The sequence below is a fragment of the Pleurodeles waltl genome, chromosome 12 (genome assembly GCF_031143425.1).
Source record: "Pleurodeles waltl isolate 20211129_DDA chromosome 12, aPleWal1.hap1.20221129, whole genome shotgun sequence".
Lineage (NCBI taxonomy): Eukaryota > Metazoa > Chordata > Amphibia > Caudata > Salamandridae > Pleurodeles > Pleurodeles waltl.
In genome coordinates, this window is record NC_090451.1 from 53561185 (window position 1) to 53578300 (window position 17116).

At 42.7% G+C, this 17116-nt stretch overlaps 1 protein-coding gene across 1 annotated transcript in view; it reads left to right on the forward strand.

Moving 5' to 3' along the window:
* Window positions 1-17116, forward strand: part of LOC138267749 (kelch-like ECH-associated protein 1A) — a 60292-nt gene that overhangs the window by 12472 nt on the left and 30704 nt on the right. The window contains exon 3 of the mRNA XM_069216939.1: window positions 3103-3779. Within this exon, the coding sequence (XP_069073040.1) occupies window positions 3103-3779 (677 nt within the window). The remainder of the gene's footprint in view (window positions 1-3102; window positions 3780-17116) is intronic.

Below are 17116 nucleotides of genomic sequence, written 5' to 3' on the forward strand. Positions count from 1 at the left end.
ATAATCTGTGAGAAGCGTCAAGCACTCTTTTCTAAAATGGTAACCGCAGCAGTAAATGACATAATTTTAACTCCCAATCTTCTCCAGTGCTCTTTGTAGAAAGGCTGAAGGAAAAGGGAAAAACATGTTTGTAGTAGTGCGTAATGGATACTCATCAACCATGTTGCCTGGGCAGATTCGATTGACACTTATCTGCCTAAGATAGAGGAAAAGCGAGAAAGGGAAACAGCCTGGGTATGGTTGGTGCTCAAGGAAGAAACATGCCTGTGCCCTTTTCTAAATTTCCACCTCTGAAAAGTGGCTGAGTAGAATGTTTTTTACTGTGTGGCCTACTTCTGAGAAATCTAAAACCATCAAGATGACTGTGCCACCTTCTTTAGGTACAATGCAAACGTCTTGAAGAACTATCCCCAACACAATATCTGCATTACTGTCTCCTATTTGATTTGCCAAAAGTTTAAACACCTTTTAGATCAATGAAACCCTTGCCATCCCTACTGTAAATCAGATACAATTATTTTGCCAGAAAGTATGTGATGTGGATTGAAATTAAACTTTACATTGAGTTAATATCATAGATTAACCTTCAAATGGAATTACCTTTTCATAGACTTTATCATAAAGATAGCAAATTATCAATAAGTTATCAAAAAGACTCTAATAACTAATCAGATCTCTAAATATAGGTTTGACTGCTTGCACTGGTGGCAAGAATTTTAATGAAATTAACCGTTTGACCTCTATCCTAGTGGTAAAAAATTATTTTCTCTTCAGTGATGGTCAGACATACAACATTCCTGTCTGGGTGCGGGAACCCCAGAACATTATTTTTTCAAAGTAAAACTCATCATTGATGTCTTGAAATGGGTGTAATAGCGGTCATTGTCCTGCAATGTGACCTCTACACATTAAATAGGCCAGCTTCTTGTGAATAAATATCCATTTATAAACAATACATAAGCCAACGTTGCAGCAAAATTGCTCTAAAACTATTAGATTTAATGGTGAAAACCTGTAACCTGTTAATTTAAAAGTGCACAAGCTATAAGGAACCAGCAGGTTCTATCCACTAGAATGCACTTCCTGGCAGTTTCCCCCACAGACACAGTTCTTTTTTCCATCTAGTGCTTAGTGGATCTCAAAACATGAGCTGTTGTTCATTCTATTAGTTTATTAGATTTTCTACACAGGATTGTGTTTATACACCCTTCATTTGATATCCTAAACATGGTTGAAGAGCTTTCCCTTCCTATTTTATCATCCTTAAAGGGATTTGCTCCATAAATGCCTACACAGTTTCTGAAGTGCTTCTCCTGTGGGAGAAAAAAGGTTGCTTCTGATCCACATTCTCTGCGTGTGGTCTGCTTTCCTTGCTTGCATTTAGTTAAAAAATGCACATTTAGTCATAAAAAAGACAGAGCATTGAAGGATTGCAATAGGATTCTCATGAGAGGGAAGAGTGGAGAAAGAGACAAAGAAATAGTGCAGGCTAGCAAGAGAAGATATCTCTTCTACTTCGTCCTTGCCCTCTCCAGACAATGGCTCCTGAAGATGTATAGAAAAGCAGTAACATCACCATGCTGGTGATTCTTGAACCTGTCGCATTCTATAGAATTCAGACAAACCTGTTCTTTAACCGAGTTTGACATCTGTGATGTTCATGCGTTTTAAAGCTACTTCAAAACTGGATACCAGTTACTAGAAAAAGTAACAATATGAGCAGTGGTCTCAGATATTCAGTGGTTAGAAAGATGGTGGAAAAGGTTCAAGGTCAGTCTTGAATGTCTAGATCTCTTACAAGTTAATTGCCAAAGGACACTTTGAAATGGTGATTCTACAGACATAAATTTTGCCCACATTACAGCCAGATTTCCGCTTCTGAAGTACATGAGTGCCTATCAGTTCAAAATTTTCTAGGATTCTTTCACAATGTAAAACATGCATTTTAGACTGTCAAAATTGATTATGTTCAAAGGAGTCACATCCACCAGATCTTAGCCATGATTGGCAGTCTAACAAAACAAGGTCATTTGGTAATATTGTCATTGCATCCTGCTTGCCTTTTATTACAGGCTGCCAAAAAGGACTTTGCAGCACAAACTGGACAATCACTGGCCCCAGTTCAGACAAGACTGGAAGTCCAGATTGTAGTAATGACGCAATTGAAAGGAATTCTCAAATGATGATTGACCAAAGCATACTTGGTCAAAGGCATACTCTGATGAGCTTGCTCTACAAGTACTAAACGTTTTAGGTGACTTTCAAGATGTGGTGCACTTTCATGGTCTCATGATAAGGGTCTTAAGGGGACCCTTTAAAAATTAAGCAGCTCATCAATTTCTTATACAAACAGACACCAGGCCTTGTGTTTCATCGTTAAAAGCCCAGTTGTTTTAGAACCATTAGGTTTGTTTTTCTAAGCAGAACAACTTCTGGTTGAAAAGAATATCACAGTTTATACTCTACAGAAATCTCAATCTATCAAGAGTTGAGTGAGAACTGTACCAAAGAAAAGAGGGTGACATTTCCAGAGGTGAATGCAGTTATGTCCAGGCTTCTTTGGACCAGAAGAAAACAGAAACTACCAAGGTGAGAGGATTAAGCACTCTTGGTGAGTTTGTTTAGTTAATTTCTTTGAGCCCTTCCTTTATTACCATATCTGATATGGAAAGCCTCAGCAACTCTATAGGGGTGTCAGATCAGTACACTGTGGATGGAGCAGCAACTTTAACACAAATAGAGGCTTTAAACCCACTGTCAGTATATTCAACCCATCTTGGTGGAACAAATTAAGTTTTCCTTTACAATCCATCCTCCCAGAATCTCCTGAGGACGTGGAAGTATTCAATTGTGATTCTTCTTTCTGGTCTCCTTAAATAGTGAAAAGGGAATCTGAAATAACTTACTTATTAGCTCAACGGGTTGTCTTCTGTTTTATAAATCTGTGCTCTTGTTCTGTTCTTAAGTGGTTTCGTAGCGCACTTGCTCGTATCTCTCAGCGACTGATAGAATGCTTCAGTATTGAAGTGTGTATGTTGGTTTATTATGCAATAAAAAAACAAAAATGAAGCTTGTAAGTAAAATAATATCCCTTATTTCTAGGTGATCAAAGAAGAGGAGTTCTTGAACTTGACAAATTGTGAGCTTATAGAGTTGATCAGCCAAGAAAGTCTCAACGTACTCTGTGAATCGGAAATATACAATGCCTGCCTCAAATGGATTCAGTTCGACATGAGCAACCGAGCAGAATACCTTCATGTTATTTTCAATGCTGTTCAGATCCATGCCTTGCCACCAAAGTTTATCAAGAGGCAACTTCAACAGTGCCCTATTCTTCACAAAGTAAATTCTTGCAGAGATTACCTCTCAAAGATTTTTCAAGCAATGTCCCTCCACAAACCACTTCCAAGTATTAAGTTACGTGGTAACCCATGGATCTACGCTGCTGGTGGCTTCCTCCAGCATTCATTGGCCTCCATGGTAGCTTATAATCCAGGGACAGCTAAGTGGATAAAACTCACTGATATGCCATATCCACGAAGTGGACTTGGAGCATGTGTAGTCCATGGACTTTTCTATGCAGTGGGTGGTCGCAATAACTCTCCAAATGAACATACAGACTCAAGTGCTTTGGATTGTTTCAATCCCATGACGCAGCAGTGGATGGCAAGAGCACCACTCAATGTGCCCAGGAATCGAGTTGGCGTTGGAGTCATAGATGGTGCTATTTATGCTGTTGGAGGGTCCTCTGCGTCTGATCACCATAGAAGTGTTGAAAAGTAAGTCAAGCTGTTGCTCTCACCGTGGAGCTGCTTTCCTTTGAAACTGAATTTGTACACTGATAGAAGTAACAAATATATGTATTCCAACACATAAATTAATATAAAATTCTAAGTTAAAGCAATGGTGAGATGATCATTTTGATTACAAAGTATATTATTTGTCTGCCATCTCCCTACATATCATTACGGGCATCAAAGGTTTTGGGACAATGGTTCACGTAAGCCTCCCTACAACCGTTTTTTGTTTAAGTGTTGCATTAACTGTGTTAGGAACTTGAAGAAGATGTTTTTAAAATATTTGTTTTCAACTATATAAAAGAGTAGTGTTACCTTTAGGTGTAATTTCAGTAAATTCGAATCCTTCTTTAAAATAAAGTAACTATAAACATTAGTCTAGGTCATTTCAATCGTTTTTATCTGGCAAAGTCTTCAACTGTTTTAGAGCGTTTGTGTTTCCCATCATCCTCTAATTGAAAAGTCATCATGTCTGTATGCTCAGGAAGTCCCCACTTTTCCTTTAATGCATGGCTTCTCAGTATAATGCCGTTGCCTGGATGAAGAGAGTGTGTCTTCAGGTCTGCCCACTACTTTAGACTCTATCCTTTCTTAATGCACCAGTATTTACTGCAGTCATTAATAATCTTAGATTTAAACACATGACTGTTTAGCTTTAGGGTCTCCTGAATAAATGTTTGAGCTTCCTTCAGTGGGACAGAAATGCTACAGAAATCAATTGACAAGTGTAGGAAAATGGCTCCTTGTTGCAGTTACCCCCCCGACACACACACACACACACACTTTTTGCCTAATATTGACTGTGAAGTATGCTGGGGTCCTGCTAACCAGGCTCCAGCACCAGTGTTCTTTCACTTAAAATGTACCATTGTTTCCACAATTTGCACACCCCTGGCACACAGATAAATCCCTTGTAAAAGGTACCAGTGGTACCAAGGGCCCTGTAACCAGGGAAGGTCCCTAAGGGCTGCAGCATGTGTTGTGCCATTGCAGATTGCGTGTGTTGGTGGGGAGAAAAAGGCAAAGTCGACATGGCATCCCCCCTCAGGATGCCATGCACACAAAATACTGCCTGTGGCATAGGTAAGTCACCCCTCTGGCAGGCCCCTTAAAGCCGTAAGGCAGGGTGCACTATACCACAGGTGAGGGCATAGCTGCATGAACAATATGCCCCTACAGTGTCTAAGTACATTCTTAGTCATTGTAAGTACAGTGTGGCCATATTAAGTATATGGTCTGGGAGTTTGTCAAAACGATCTCCACAGCTCCATAATGGCTACACTGAATACTGGGAAGTTATGTATCAAACGTCTCAGAATAATAAACCCACACTGATGCCAGTGCTGGATTTATTGTAAAATTCACATAGAGGGCATCTTGGAGATGCCCCCTGTATTTTACCCAATCCTTCAGTGCAGGACTGACTGATCTGTGCCAGCCTGCCACTGAGGGACGAGTTTCTGACTTCCGGGGGTGAGAGCCTTTGTGCTCTCTGAGGCCAGAAACAAAGTTGCACTGGGTGCAGGTGCTTCACACCCCCCACAAGAACTGTAACACCTAGCAGTGAGCCTCAAAGGCTCAGGCTTTGTGTTACAATGCCCCAGGGCACTCCAGCTAGTGGCGATGCCCGCCCTCCGGACACAGCCCCCACTTTTGGTGGCAACTCCGGGGAGATAATGAGAAAAATAAGGAGGAGTCACCCCCTCAGCCAAGTCCACCCCTAAGGTGACCAGAGCTGAGGTGACCTCCTCCTTGGAAAATCCTCCATCTTGTTTTGGAGGATTTAGCCCAATAGGGATAGGGATGTGCTCTCCTCCCCCAAGCGAGGGAGCACAAGTAGGGTGTAACCACCCTCATGGACAGTAGTCATTGGCCACTGCCCTGTGACCCTAACCCACCCCCAAATTCAGTATTTAGGGGCGACCCTGAACCCAGGATTTCAGATTCTTGATGACCTGAAACAAGAAGAAGGACTGCTGACCTGAAAGCCCCGCAGAGACGACGGAGACAGCAATTGACTTGGCCCCAGCCCTACCAGCTTGTCTCAAGACTCAAAGAACCTGCAACAGCGACGCATCCAGCAGGACCAGCGACCTCTGCCGACTCAGAGGACTGCCCTGCATCCCAAAGGACCAAGAAACTCCCAAGGACAGCGGCTCTGTCTGAACATCCAAGAAGAAACCATCTTGAAAGGGACTCCAGCCTCACTTCGGAAGAGTGAGTCCCCAACACTCTGCACCCGATGCCCCGGCTTGTGTCCAGAGAAACCAACCCCCAGGTGACTCCCACGACGTGGACACCCTGAGACGACCTCCCTGCACCCCCACGGCAAAGCCTACAGAGACAATCCAAAGGCTCCCCCTGACTGCGACTGCCCGGTAACAAAGAACCCGACCCCTGGAAGAAGCACTGCACCAGCAGCCCCTAGGCCCGAGAGAAACCAACTACTGGTGCAGGAGTGACCAGCAGGTGGCCCTCATCGTTGCCCAGTCGGTGGCTGGCCCGAGAAGCCCCCCTGTGCCCTGCCTGCATCACCAGAGTTACCCCCGGGTCCCTCCATTGATGTCTATCTAAAGCCCGGCACCTACTTTGCACATTGCACCTGGCTGCCCCTGTGCCACAGAGGGTGTAGGACGCAGGTACTTACCTGCTAGCGGACTGGAATCGGAGCACCCCTTGTCTCTAAAGGCGCCTATGTTATTTGGGCCCTACTTTGACCTCTGCACCTGACTGGCCCTGTGTTGCTGGTGCTGGATGTTTAAGGGTTGACTTGAACCCCCAACGGTGGGCTGCCTATGCCTCGGAGACTGAAGTTGTAAGTTCTTTACTTACCTGATAAACTAACTTGTACTTACCTCCCCCAGGAACTGTTGATTTCTGCAGTGTCCACTTTAAAATAGCTTATTGCCATGTTTTCCAAAACTGTGTACCTTACTGTTTTACTTCAAAGGTCCATACTTACCTGTGCCAAGTACCTTATAATTTATGTATTTACTTGAATTCTGAATCTTGTGGTTCTAAAATTAATTAAGAAAAAAACATATTTCTATATAAAAACCTATTGGCCTGGAGTTAAGTCTTTGAGTGTGTGTTCTCATTTATTGCATGTGTGTGTACAACAAATGCTTAGCACTACCCTCTTATAAGCCTACTGCTCAACCAGACTACCACTATAAAGCATTAGTATTATCTATTATTGCCGCTGTCAACCTCTAAGGGGAACCCTTGGACTCTGTGCACACTATCTCTCACTTTGAGATAGTATGTACAGAGCCAACTTTCTACAAGTCCACCTTCCCAAGTGTACATCACAGCTCTGATGGAAGGCAATATTATCTCTGGGCACAATTCACTGGTTATGGGGACTGCTGCATAAGGTGCTTCCAGCCAGGTTCTTTTGCCATCAAAAACTTGTAACAATGAGAAATGGTGTGGGTATTCTGAATGTTCTTAATTATGGATTGAAGAGTCAACCATTTCAAAACTCCTTTAGTGTAAGGATTTTTCTCTGGGTCTAGCAAGGGGAGCTCATAATGTAAAATATACCCTTGTCATGTTGGCGTAATACAGTTGATGCTGGCATTGCTTTTTGAAATCTGTGTAATGGTAATTTCTGTTAAGGAGCTTTAACACTTCATGCGCATCTTATTATTTGTGCATATGGCTATCTAATGAGTATTGGGGTGAACATATGTATGTAACTTGCATATTATGTTTTAGCAGTCGCCGATAGAAACTCTGCACCTGTGGAATGTTTGTCTGGTTTAGCGTAACATAGCGGGATAGTGTTAACTGTTGACTTTATCTAAAATTACTTTACACGTGGCTGTATAAACTAACATTTGTGTGACCCATTTGTTTGATACACCTGAAAACACTAGCATTATAAAAAACTCATATTTATCAGTTTTTGAATGGCATAGGGTAGCATAGCAGGTTTACACACCCATCAACACGATTTGATTCTTTAATATGTTGGGTCAGAGTTGCCTAAGCTTACACTACCACCAGCAAAAACAGGCCTTACCTACGATTATATCCAGTACCCTCCTGTGAAAATCATAGTATTGGGTAAGGTATATGCAAATACATTATAGCAAGTACTATGCAGTAGAGGAGTGGTTATTGACATACACTAGATAAGAACAGATGCTAGCAGGCTAGAGGAACAGTAACAATAGAAAAAGCAAGGTAACTAATGGGTACAAGCATTCAAAGGAACTAATACCAGGACCATACAGTGGGTTACTACAAAGATAGCACACAAGAAAGACTCAGAACGTCCCACACCAAAGGGAAACTCGTAGTCTGTGTGCTGATTACTGTTGCAGACTCTCACCCTACTGACCCTATTGAAAGGGTACAGAGATTCTATGTCTGGTACCAAGGGCACAAATAAGGATTGGACTTACATGCACAGGACAAGTCTGTCTGGGTAAGGGTGGGAACATGGTGGAGATTCCTAAGAAGATAGCATAACCCCACCATTAGACACTTAGGACGATGTGTAATACAAGACAAAGGAAGTCCCATTGCCTGTCTCCTGGAATCCAGGAGCCAACCCTTGTACAAAAAGAACACAGTTAAACGTAGGTGAAGATCAAATAGAAAAATTACCAAAACACTAAGAGCCAAAGGCAAGCACAAAGTAATATGAAAGAGCAAACTAGAGACCGACTGGAGCTAGCACTATGAACCGAAGAACTGTGGCAAACATAGATGAGCAAAGCGTCAAGATAAAACCTGAGACCAAACAGGAACGACAAGTACAATGATGTTAGAAACCAACAAGGTAGGGCTAATCTGGATACTTCAGGTCAAGCACAGGTGTACCTGAATATATAACAAGCAGGATACGGGGACTGCAAGAGGGTAACCTCAAGCAATGGGCAAATAAAACAAGCAAAAAGTAGGAGACTGGGGAGCAGATGGAGTGATGAAGGACAGAAATAAGGAATGAACAGCGGGTCAACAGGAACAGATAAAAGAAATGAAACAAAGGGAAAAGGTAGCAGGAATAGGAGGAACAAACAAAGCAATTTAGAGAAGGAGCAGCACCTGACTGCAGGCTGGAGGCAGAATATAGAATCAAAAAGTAATGTAAGGCTTTGAGAAATCTGCAGCAGGCTACACTGCAACATGATTCAGCGTTTGGCGGAAGAAGGCAGGAATGCTTCAACAAACAAGTCATCAATTCATGAACAAGTAGCATCACACACAGGCAATTAGGGAAATTAGTGGGGCAGAGAGCTTAGCTGAATCGTATAGCTCCGCCAACATCCAGCCGTATATGAAAGCAGCCCTGGGAGCCGGAGCCTTCCAGAGCATTCTGTACATGCAGCTTCTAACACTACGTGCCTGGGAATTTAGGTGCAGCTGGAAGCCAATGCGGGGATGCTTTCGGGAATGCATCCTATGCAGCTATCATATCAAATCTATTAGTCACTTAATATGGTGCTGCCCAGGCCTGGCCTCAAAGAGACGCTGACTTTTAAAACTTCTTTTTTTTAAAATGATGGCTTAAGAACATGTAAAGATGCCGGTAAATACATATTCACTGCTGAGACTCCCATGGAATAGGCCCGCTTTGGGAAATTTTTTACTTCATGAGAAATACCCTACTGCTAGCACGTGCCCACCAATGTGCAGAAATCAAAAAGGGGGAGGCAGCACCCAAAGCAACATTGCTAACGAAGTGGCTGACTTATCCCCCCAAATGCTGACCCCTATCAAGATCGAAGAGGACAACCATCTGCTGCACTAGCATTTACATGGCTGTTCTTACAGGCACTCTTGCGCTGATAGGGTTTCTTATGAGACAGGACGCAGCGCCAGATTTTTAGGACAAAGCCACAGTTCAAGGCTCCTACTGGGGGTAGACACTGCACTGCAGGCTACTTGCATTCTTATTTTAAAGCCTTAGAGATTTTTTAAATATATTATACATATTGTTTTTACATTGTTTTATTTTATATTTCCTTTTATATTTATTACACTTTTTGCATGCAATGATTTTCAGCAATTATGCAATAAACAATTGTTCATTCATGTTCTGCAAGCACCCCACTCCATAATTATAGTGGCCCCCAGTTACACAACACCTTTGTAATAAGCATTTTACAGTGAACTCTTATTTTATAATGTTAATAGACTCAGGGAACCTTATGTAATGTGTTACAAGCATGTTATGTAAGGATTTTGCACTTCATATTTTTAATGATTCTCGTTGATATAGCACTTTACAACAATCACTTTTTCTGTGATCTATATTTTCAATAGTCTAAGAGAAATTTATGTAATGTATGATGAAAGCTTTTGGAAGGATTGTGCTTCTCATGATGAACTGTGATTTTAAGTCTGTAGCAGTCTTAAATAACTTTTATGTATTGTGTTTTGCAAAGGTTTTAAATATTCATGCAAATAAAGACTCATTCATTCATTCACTGGCAACTCATAAGCAGCTCCATGAAGCAACAAGCCCAGGCAAAGTCACATGGCTAGTGACAGGCATGTGTATATCTATTTTTTCAAGTCTTGAAAATAGAGACTCCAAAGCTGTGGTATATCAGGACTAATATTGGTGAAGGCTTTACAATGTAGCTGGTGGGTTTGCTTAATAAGTCGGTAGTGCGTTTTGGGATCTGTAGCTTTGGTAGGTTTTCCAGTGTGAGAGGTGGCAAGGAGGTAGAATGTAGAGGTTCGGATGAGGTCTGTTGATGGTTTATAGGCAGTAGCTGGTCTGTGAACAGTGTCTCCTAGAGGCACAGAGATGGACTTATAACAACAATGGAAATGCTCTGGTGACTGTTGGGAATGATGGTTCTTGCCAGAGAGTAGGCTGTGCTTTCAAAACTATACCGGCACAGTTCACAAAATGCTATGTCCCCTCACTAACCCTCTGGTCCACAGACTGTGACAATCTGAGTCCTGCTTTGTAAATGTAACTTTACACATGCTTGAATCAATCCCTGTCATCAAGATGGGAGTCCCCGGTACCTCAGAAAACTAAGGTCACCATAGGCATAAACATAGAGACCTAGGCTTTTTGGTTTCGTACTATATCAGAGTCATTATTCAAAAAAGGAGTAAACTTAAATGTCAACCAGTCAGGAGGATCCACCCTGTAGAACCTTCCTGAGACAAGCTCCAGTCCCTCTGATTTTCTGCTGCACGTGACGTCATGCTAGGTAGCTCTGCTCAGTTTTTCCTGTCAAAACTCTTCAAAAGGATTTCTACTGATTTTCTGCTGAATTTCTGATCAGCATTTCACAGACTTACCCTGGACATTAGGTGTTCTGTGTTTTTGGTGTCTCAAACTGACGTTTTAATATGTCAGACATACCTGAGAAAGGACACTTCAGACCCTGTGGAACTTGCAGAAAAAAGAGGCTCCACCTAGATGGCACCCACCAGGATTGTATATATATACCAGTGGTTTCCAACATTTTGAATCCTGAGGCCCCCGCTGAATCACTACTGGAAGCCGGGGACCCCCGAACAATGTGTACAGGTTAAATTTCAAATATTAAAACAGTCATACACAAACAAGTACACACCAAACAAATGCTTGCATTATTAATTATATAATTATTTTATATTGAAAAAATGTTAAAGGGAAGGTTGGCGCTGCTTCGTGGCGTCTAACTTTTCAATATTTTGTTTTATTTAGGAAAGCTGAATCCTCTGGTCAGATTCTACATTTTCGGAGCGATTTTCTAATTTTATTACTTAGATACATAACATCTGAGAAGGCTTTTTCACATAAATATGTGGTGGGGAAAGTAAGTAAAACGATAATGGCCTCTCATATCTCTATAGCCTCTCTGTCATATGTAATTCATTTTTTTAGCACCTTGTATACCAATGTAGGGTCTCAGAGCACTTTACAGGGGACTACAAGGTGTAGGATTCACATGTCATCCACACTAGTAAGCATTTTCTAAGAGTGCTTGGTCTGGAGAAGCACAAACTCGGGATTCAGAACATAACACAGTGATAGGCGTTGACTTTAATAATAAGAATGTACTTCCAAGCAAGCAAACCTTTTTTTAGCAGCATAAGGATAATGAAAGACTGGGGAAAAATAAACTTTCTCATTTGTGCCATGCAGTTTACATGCAGCTCTTTGATCACAGTTCATAGCTCACTGTGCTAGATTATGAATGTCACAGTAACAAAAGAATCTCTATGACAAAAGCAGTAACCCACTGTGCTATGCACATAAAATACTTTTCTTTCCATGATACACGTTCTTAGCAGCAGGCATATTAACCATCTGCGCTAACTTAGATGAGTCAAAACTGCCCTAAGACAAAACTCCCATCTCTCTCCAGCACGTACATTAATCACCAAAGTTATCTTGACACTTTTATTTTTCCTCGAAAGCTGCTGGTTGTACAAGGAACCTTGCAGTGTTTTTAAAACTGCTGCACAAATAAAAACACGCATGTGTTTCTGTCAAGAGACCCTAGCTGGAGAAGTGCCTTCTTGTCCTCCCAGGCCTGCGGACCCCCTCGGAATATGTCGTGGGCCACAGGCTGGGAACCGCTGATATATATACTGCCTCTATCCTGCCCATAAAACCAAGGACTGCAAGGTGTGTCGCACATCATTTTCTACTAAGACTCTAAAGAACTGTGGAGGGCAACTCCTACTATGGCTCCAAAAACTCAAAACCAGAGAAAATCCTGTGTCACATGATGAGAGTGATACGTTATCTATATCCTCTCAGAAGACATCTCTTAAGAGACTTAAAGATGATTCGACTGCTCATTTATCTGATGAACCACTAAAGAAGGCATCCAAGAAGTCTTCTCAGGCCTCCCCCAAACACCGCAGCCCATCTTAGTCACCTCATAAGAGTGACCTCCCTTCAAGGAGAAGGCTACTTCAGGCTCCTCCAAAAGACCTCAAAAGTCGACTTCTGATTCTCCAACACCTCCACCTCAGGTGAGGCACACTTTTAAAAAGCCTTCATCTGCTCCACGCCGGATGGCTTGTCGATGACATCTCTATCAACAAGAAAATCATTGTCGACGACCCCATTGGTGACGAGGATTGTTACAGCAGCATTGATGCCTTTACCGCTATCACTATTACAGTGTCAAAAGTGGCATCTTCATCATAGACGACATCATCATCGACCAGCCATACACCTATATCATCAACAGTGAAGATTACTTCCTTGTCAATGTTCCCTTCGATTAAGACACCGCCGTCGACGATGACACCTCCATCGACAACGGCTCCGTCGACAACGACACTACTGTCAAAACTAGGTGGCTGATTGACAGAACTTACTCCGTCAACAACAATACCCTCATCGACGAAGAAACTGAAGCCAGCTTTTCTTAAGCCTCCATCATCGATGACCTTGTCAACTACCATGATGACGACCAAACCTATGGTAAACCAAAAGTTAATCACACTGGCTCATACATCACTGAATAAAGTGCCTTCACTACTACCCTCCCATCTTCTGGATGAAGACTCCGAAGAGGATAGTCTTTTTGGTGTAGCATGTAGCCCTTCAGAACTTTATGTTAAATGTTAGGAATGTTCTGATGTGGGAGAAGGCTACGAACAAGACATGTATTCACCCCAAGAGCACTACCAACAAACTCAACAGTACCAAGAAGACCTGATATGCCTTCGATCAACACTAGTTTTGGACCTACAACTAATGCTGTCAGACTAGAGAAAAAGGTTTCCTCCAGCCTCAGGTCCTGTTCAACCCATTCCAATTTCAAAAGCTTCAGTGCCACTTCAAACTTCAACTTCCCCTCCCTTGAAACAATTGTTCCCTCCCCCCACAGATAGCACATTCTCCGCAGGTGGCGCATTTACATGACCCCACATCATCTGGGGAAGAGAGAGAAGGTGACCTCCAGGACTATGACAATGAGTGAGATAATTATGTATTACCAACACCCTCATCTTCGTCACCAACCCGAGTTGGCTCTTCTCCAGAGGATATAGGGGGTATCCACAACAAATTGGAAAGAGCAGCGCTTCACTTTGGGCTACCTATCCCTGCAAAACAAAATGACTGCTTCCCTTACGATTTCAAGGAACCTTTCCGAAAATCTGTCAGGGCCATGCCCCTTATTGATTATATTTGGGAATAGGGCCTAAAGGTGATGAGCAATCCAGCATCAGTTTCAGCAGTATTGCCATGGCTCGATAAAAAAATATAAGGCCCCGGAAGACACACCAGCCTGCCTGCCTCCCAAACCAGATATTGTCATCTCTCAGGCGGCCCAAAGAGGGTCCAGGAATCCTTCCACACTCCTATCAGCACCCCCTTACAAGGAGGTTAGATGGCTCAATAACATAGGGAAACGTTTTTGAGCTATGTCAGCGCTCCCAGTCAGAGCAGAAAATTCACTTGCTCTGATTAGCAGATATGATCGGCGGCTATGGTCTGATATTGCTCCATATCTACACAAACGCCCAGACAACATCAAAGGAGAGGCTAAGAACATTTTAATGGATTGAGAACACACATCTTCAGATGTAATCGACTGTATGATGGACATCGCTACTACCGGATTCAGATAGCTGGCTGGGTTAGCAGTTTTACGCTGTCACGGCTGTCTTAAAGAGCTACCAGATTCAGGCCTGAGGTTCAGACCAAAATATTTGATCTACCCTATGATGGTCTAGCATTGTTGGGGAAGCACGTTGACGCTATCCAGGCAATAAAAAGAGATATGGACACGTTGTTAGGGACATTGCAATACAAAAAGTTTCCTTTAAGTGGTGTCTCAGAAAGAGGGTAGCCACCTTATAGAGGGGTATTTCCAGCAATACCATTATCCAACATATTCCTTCTCTAACCAGTAATTTTGGTACCACTACCAGCAACAGCAACCACAATCTGCAGCCTATGTCAGACCTCCTCCCAGATGAAAATCCGGATGGCAGGGCAAGAACACCAACCGTCGACAATGACCTATTTAAGGCGCCGGCTACTTCCGTCCCTTTTCCAACCAATGTAGCAGGGAGAATAACCCACCATCTGTACAGCTGGAGGTAGTTAACAACAGATCAATGAGTTCTAGACCTGGTCCGGTTCGAGCACATGCTGGAATTCATACTAACACCCCTTCCAATGCCACCTCAACCTTCTGTACATAAACATCTGTGTCTTAAATGGGAAGTCAAGCCCATGATCAAGAAAGGGGCTACAGAAGGAGTTCCTCTATCTCAGAGAGGGAAAGGTTTCTACTTCCATTTCTTCTTAATTCGCAAGAAGTCAAAAGCAGTGGAGGCCAATCTTGGACTTAAGAAACCTCAATAAATACCCCAAAAAACAATCTTTCCTAATAGTCACATTGCAAGATATATTAAAGCTCCTCAACAGAGGAGACTATGGGCCTGATTACGACCTTGGAGGTGGTGATTACTCCATTGCAAAAGTGACGGATATCCTGTCTGCTGTTTTACAAGTGCCATAGGATATAATGGAACTTGTAATACGGCGTGCTGGATATCCGTCACATTTGGGTCGAAGTAATCCCCACCTCCAAGGTCGTAATCAGGCCCTTTATGTCGTCCCTAGACCTTCAAAATGCATATTTTCATATTTCCTTCAATCCGAAACACAGGAGGTTTCTGAGGTTCACAGTAGCTGGCAGCCAGTATCAGTTCTGAGTGTTACCCTTCAGTCTCAAGTCTGCACCTCAAACTTTTACAAAATGCCTCTCTCCAGTGGCAGCCGTCCTTAGACAGCAATGGCATCAAGTTTTCAGCTACCTCGAAGACTGGTTGGTCAAGGCTCCTTTCAACCAGTCTGCAAGGGTGTCCAACATGGTTTGCATACACCTGTTCAACGAGTTAGGCCTCATGCTCAATCTGACCAAATCAGATCTCCAACCGTTGCAACGGATAACGTTCTTAGGGGCCATGCTGGGAACGCCCTTAAACAGGGCATCCCCAATGGAAGCGAGACAACAAAAACTGATCAAATTGACAAAGTTATTACAAAAAAGATCACTTTCAGTTCGCCTTTACAAATCCCTTCTGGGCATGATGTTCCTCCATTCATCTAGTACCACTGTGCCGGCTGCATATGTGTCCACTTCAGGATGCATTGGACACTCAATGGGCTCAAGCTACAGAAGCTTCAGTGACATCATCCAAGTCACTCCACCAGTAGTCAATTCGCTCTTCTGGTAGACACAACTGGTAAACCTGTCAATCGGCTTACCATTCTTGACCCTCACCTCTGGTGACTACAGATGCTTCCTTGGATGGGTGGGGAGCTTTCCTTCTAGAGCTCCAGATCAGTGGAAAAAGGCCAACTTCCCATCAGGGCCTTCACATCAACCTACTCGAGGTAAGAACAGTGCATCTTACACTACAAGCGTTCCTTCACAGGATCCAACAGTCCTCAGTGTTCTTAAGAACAGCCAATACAACAACAATAAACTAAATAAACAAGCAAGGTGGAACCAGATCTTGCCTGCTGTCCCAGGAAGCTCAACTAACCTGGAAATGGTGCATTCATCACAAGATACATCTGACTGCAGAACATGTACCTGGGAACCAAAACGACTAAGCAGTCTGAAAACATTTTGTCATGAGTGGGAACTGGACTAGCACACATTAGATCAAATCTTTCTTAAATGAGGCAAAACAAATATTCACCTGTTTGCTATATAAAGTTCCTGTCTTGGAAAGTAGCTCTACTTCACGCCCTCACATAGGCGAATTAGTGAAATTCAAGCTTTCACCATCCAGTAACCATTTCTTCAATTCAGAGACAATAGGGTTATCCTACAAATAAACCCTAAATTCATTCCTAAAGCCCCATCGGACTTCCATCTCAATGAGCCTGTTATTCTGAAATCTTTATTCCCAAATCCTCAGACGTCAGCTGAACGAGCGTTGCACTCTCTAGATATCAAAATGTGCTTAAAGACCAAACTAAAACTTTACGTAAGTTCAACCAACTCTTCGAAGCATACAGCGCACCTAGAAAGGGTTTCTCTCTGATGAAACAAAGTCTCTCCAGATGGATCTCTAGCGCCATTCTTTTCTATCATCAGAAAGCTGGCAGACCTTTGCATTTAAAAGTACGATCTCACTCCACAAGAGCCATGTCCACATCCATGGCGTTGTTTGCGGGTGTATCGTTACCAGATATCTGCAGAGCAGCAACCTGGAAAACTGCTTACACCTCCATGCAACATTAATGTTTGGATTCAGAAGTACTGAAAGATGTGGCAGTAGGACAAGTGGCTCAAAGGCATCTTTTTCAATAAAGGTGAGCCATTTCTTTCTACCCGCCACCCGCGTACCTATTATGCACATTT